At 38.7% G+C, this 5000-nt stretch overlaps 1 protein-coding gene across 3 annotated transcripts in view; it reads right to left on the bottom strand.

The window, feature by feature from the left end:
* The window catches only part of LOC123513179, a 132481-nt gene that overhangs the window by 54757 nt on the left and 72724 nt on the right, over positions 1-5000 (bottom strand). For all 3 annotated transcript variants that reach the window (XM_045270156.1, XM_045270145.1, XM_045270135.1), the window contains exon 2: positions 1571-1778. In XM_045270156.1, the coding sequence (XP_045126091.1) occupies positions 1571-1776 (206 nt within the window). In that variant the 5' untranslated portion in view covers positions 1777-1778. The remainder of the gene's footprint in view (positions 1-1570; positions 1779-5000) is intronic.

The raw sequence follows: 5000 nt of genomic DNA, 5'->3' as shown, positions 1-5000 counted from the left end.
AGTTATATACGTTTTTTCCACTAATCACTTGAAGGAGAGCATTAAACACGTGTGACTTTCAAGGAACATGTATAATCGTGTTTTCCTGCCATTTTTTTTTTTTTTTTTTTTTTATTGAAGTGATTAAAATTTGCTACACTCTTCTGTTGCTCGGGAAATGTATCGACTTATATTTGTCTTCTTTATTTATCTATCTGTTTATCTATCTACTGTCTATTATTTTTGTATTAATCTTTCATCCGTCTTACTATATTCAACTATCTCTCTCTCTCTCTCTCTCTCTCTCTCTCTCTCTCTCTCTCTCTCTCTCTCTCTCTCTCTCTCTCTCTCTCTCTCTCTCGCCACAATTTTACTCACTTACAAAACACTATGGCCATGAATGTGTGTGTGTGTGTGTGCGTGTGCGTGTCTAGCCCATAACTCTCACTCTTCGATCCAGCCTAAGCACGAATCACTCTCAACACGCTACATTCCTCACATTCACTCCCCGTCACTCTAATTCATAACACGGTGCATAAAAGTCACTGATGAACTGGCGCTATTTTGTTTCAACCCCTTCAGTACCGTGACCGTGTTTCCATATTCATTCTGGTGACTATTTGGTGATTTTATACAGCTTCAGAAACTCATGTGGGGGATGAAATGGTGAAGACTGTGGCCATTAATCTTCTGACCTCTTCCTAATGTTAATGAAATGGTCTAATTGTTCTGTTTGGTGATTTTATACAGATTCAGAAACTCATGTGGGGGATTGAAATGGTGAAGACTGTGGCCATTAATCTTGTGACCACCATAGATCCTTCCTAATGTCAATAAAATGGTCTTATCGTTGTCTTTTTTTTTTTTTTTTTTATTTCGTATGTTTTGATTTCTTTATTATTGTTTTATTTCATTTTTCTTATTTATCTCAAATTTTCTTCCTTTCCTTATTTATGTGTTTCTTCCTTACTTTATATTTCTGTCTCTTATATATCACCTTTCTTCTTTTCTTCCCTCTGCTTTTTCCATTTTTTTTCTGTATTTTCTTCCATTCTTTCTTCTCCATCTGCTTCATCACCTCCTTCCATTGCTTCCCTCATTTCATTACCTTCCTTTCCCCTCACCTCTTTCCTTTCACTTTGCGGCATCTTCCTTTATCAATCAATCCTACCTCTCCCCTCCTCCTCCTCCTCCTCCTCCTTTTCCTCCTCCTCCTCTTTCTCTTCCTCTTCTTTTTGCAGCTTTTTCTTTTCCTTTTGCATACCTTGTTGATCGAGTCCACCATATATTCTCTCTCTCTCTCTCTCTCTCTCTCTCTCTCTCTCTCTCTCTCTCTCTCTCTCTCTCTCTCTCTCTCTCTCTCTCTCTCTCTCTCTCTCTCTCTCCTGCATTTTCTTCTATTTTTTGTCTCCATTTTGTTTTCTTTTCTTCCTTTTCTCCTCTTCTCTTTTCCTCTCCATTCCCTTTCTTCTCTCTCCTCTCTTCCTTTATTGCTATTTGTTCATTCTCTCTCTCTCTCTCTCTCTCTCTCTCTCTCTCTCTCTCTCTCTCTCTCTCTCTCTCTCTCTCTCTCTCTCTCTCTCTCTCTCACCTGGGGGCGGCGTCAGACATGAGTGCAAGAGCCTGGTCGTCGGGAAGGAGGTCGGAGTCTCGGGGCCCCAGGCGTCGGTTGGGGGCCAGGGAGAGGGGTCGGGAGGCGCCATGGGGGGGCCTCACACCCTCCAGGGACAAACCACACGCCCCCCGCGCCGCCACGCTCACCACGGCCAACACTGCCACTAGCCGCGCGAACACCATGACTGTGGGAGGAAAGGTTAGGTTAGGTTGGGTTAGGTTAAGGTAGGTGAGGTTGGGTTAAGGTAGGATAGGTTAGGTGCAGTTAAAGTTACGTTAGGTTAGGTTCGTTTAGATTAAGTTAGGTTAGGTTAGGTTAGGGAAAGGTTAAAAAAAGTTAGGTTAGCTTGGTTAGATTTGAAGACATTTATCCGTGACTTTTGGTGAGCTGAGGTGAGGTGAGGTTAGGTTAGGTTAGGTCCGGTTAGGTTAGGTTACGTTAGGTCCGGTTAGGTTAGGTTAGGTTAGGTTAGATTGGGTTAGGATAAGTTTCAAGACATTTATCTCTTTATTTTGGTTTACCCTTTCGGTTCTATAAAGGACTAACAATTAAGTAAGTCATTTTTATTTATCTATTTATTTGTTGTTGCCTTTGACCAGTTTTCCTCTCTTAAATAAATAGGTTAAGTCAGGTTTGTTTAAGGTGAGGTTATGTTAGGTTAGGTTAGGTTAGATTAGGTTACATTAGATTAGGTTACTTCTAGGTTAGGTGAGGTTAGTGTGAAGTTTGACAGTTGGTTAAGGAAGGAAGACAGAAGATAAAGGAGATAAATAAATGCCTGAATGGAGGAAGAAGGAAGAAATAACGGGAAATAAATATAGAGTTGTGTTTATCTTTGCCTGTGTGTATTTCTGGCAGAAGTAATTACTGACTCCACGTGGGACTGTGCTAATGAGAGAGAGAGAGAGAGAGAGAGAGAGAGAGAGAGAGAGAGAGAGAGAGAGAGAGAGAGAGAGAGAGAAAGTAGAAATAGCTATACTTTAGTTACAAAGAAAAAAAACTAAGAAAATAGGAAAATACATCACAAACAATAACAAAAATCAACAAACCACAACAAACAGAAACCACACACACCACCCCCCCCCAAAAAAAAAAAAAAAAAAAAACAAGAATTAAACAAAACACATAAACAAACCCACCACCACCACCACCACCACCACCACCACTATTAAATGAAATAAAATAAATCAACACAGACTTAATTAACAGGAAGCATCATTACCTATATTGTATTGATTGGCAGTGTGACTTATTTATTCAGTATAATGAGATGCCACCAATTAACAGGCACACACTCATTCATTACGGCCCTTCCCACGTTGCCACCGTCGTGATTGACTGGCCCTGGCACTGACTCTGGCACTGATACAAACCTGACTCGTGTTGATAAGCAGGCTAACTAAATTACACGCACCACGATTATTGTTATTTTCTTGTGTGTGTGTGGGTGTGTGTGTGTGTGTGTGGGTGTGTGTGTGTGTGTGTGTGTGTGTGTGTGTGTGTGTGTGTGTGTGTGTGTGTGTGTTTCTCTCTTCTCTCTGGTTCTCTCTCTCTCTCTCTCTCTCTCTCTCTCTCTCTCTCTCTCTCTCTCTCTCTCTCTCTCTCTCTCTCTCTCTCTCTCTCTCTCTCTCTCTGCCCTAAGAACATGACAAACTGTCTTAAAATACTATAAAAAACATGAGCTTCCATTTTCATTCTGCTTATTATTTGATTATTTTATACAGGTACAGAAGTTTATGTAGGGATTGAAATAGTGAAAACTGTGTCCATTAATCTTCTGCCCTCCCTAGACCTTGAGATGCTCTAAAAAAAAAAAAAAAAAAAACATGAGCTTCCATAATGATTCTTCTTATTATTTGGTGATTTTATACAGCTTCAGAAACTCATGTGGGGGATTAAAATAGTGAAGACTCTGTCCATTAATCTTCTGACCTTCATAGACCCTTCCTTAATGTAAACAAAGTGGTCTAATCGTACACAAATCTCAAGGTAGAAATGCTTCCAAGTACTGAAGGGATTAAGTTGCTGTAACACGTAGGAAAGGAAAGTGAAATGGTGAAATAAATGAGTTTTTTTTCAGATTATTTAACCTAAGAAAAGCGTAAAAGTGAGAAGAGGAGAGGAAAGAGGAAAGAGACGTATTTCAAAAGGGTAGAAAGGTAAAAATGTGTCCCAGTACTGAAGGGGTTAGAATCAGCTGGTCACAGTTCCCAGTGCTGTATTGAAGGGAAGTGTTATCGACCTAATACTTGTACTTGTAACTTTTTCTCTTTGTTATCTTTGTTTATAAATGTTTTTGTATTCATTTCTTTATCTATTGAAGAACACAAGGGAAGGTGCAGCAACAGAGAGAGAGAGAGAGAGAGAGAGAGAGAGAGAGAGAGAGAGAGAGAGAGAGAGAGAGAGAGAGTGTGATACAGAAAGAAATTTAAATGAGGGTTTTATGTTTTCTCTTTGGCATTTTTGAGGGAGTTTTTTTTAAATTACTACTACTACTACTACTACTACTACTACTACTACTACTACTACTACTACTACTACTACTACTTTCTTTTTCTTTCTTACTTTTTTCTATCTTTTCACACCAGCACACCACAAGAATCACCAGTAGTAGTAGTAGTAGTAGTAGTAGTAGTAGTAATTTTGGTAATGGTAACAACAGCAGCCATAATAATAATAATAATAATAATAATAATAATAATAATAATAATAATAATAATAATAATAACAGTAATAATGATAATAGTAATAATAATAACTCCCCCCCCCATTGATAATTCCCTGCATTGGTTGAATTACACAGCTTATGTATAATACCTTTAATCCACAGGTATCACCAATTAGCAGGTAAATGTTTCCCCTCTCCCCTCCCCCTCACACCTCTGTCTGTCTGTCTGTGTGTGTGTCTCAGATTAATACCTCGCATGTTGCAATTTTACCATTATAATGTGAGGGATGAATGCTCTCTCTCTCTCTCTCTCTCTCTCTCTCTCTCTCTCTCTCTCTCTCTCTCTCTCTCTCTCTCTCTCTCTCTCTCTCTCTCTCTCTCTCTCTCTCTCTCTCTCTCTTTCTCTTTCTCTTGATTACCACGTTTTTTTCTGCTTTTATTGTCATTTTCTTTGTTTTTTTGTCTTCATTTTCTTCCTCTTTCCTTGTATTTACTTGCATACTTGTGTTTGTTACCTGTCTGTCTCTCTGTCTGTCTGTCTGTATGTCTATCTGTCTGTCTGTATGTCTGTTTTTCTATTGTTTGTGTTTACCATTGTGTGTTTGTCTTTTTGTTTGTGTGTTTTGCTGTTTTTCTTCGTATTTTTTTCTGTCTATATAAATGTCTACTAATCTGTCTATCAATCTATCTATCTATCTATCTATATGTCTGTCTATTTGTCTGTCTATCTATATATGT

The sequence above is a fragment of the Portunus trituberculatus genome, chromosome 5 (assembly GCF_017591435.1).
Source record: "Portunus trituberculatus isolate SZX2019 chromosome 5, ASM1759143v1, whole genome shotgun sequence".
Taxonomy (NCBI): domain Eukaryota; kingdom Metazoa; phylum Arthropoda; class Malacostraca; order Decapoda; family Portunidae; genus Portunus; species Portunus trituberculatus.
This window is presented reverse-complemented; position numbering and strand designations above follow the sequence as displayed.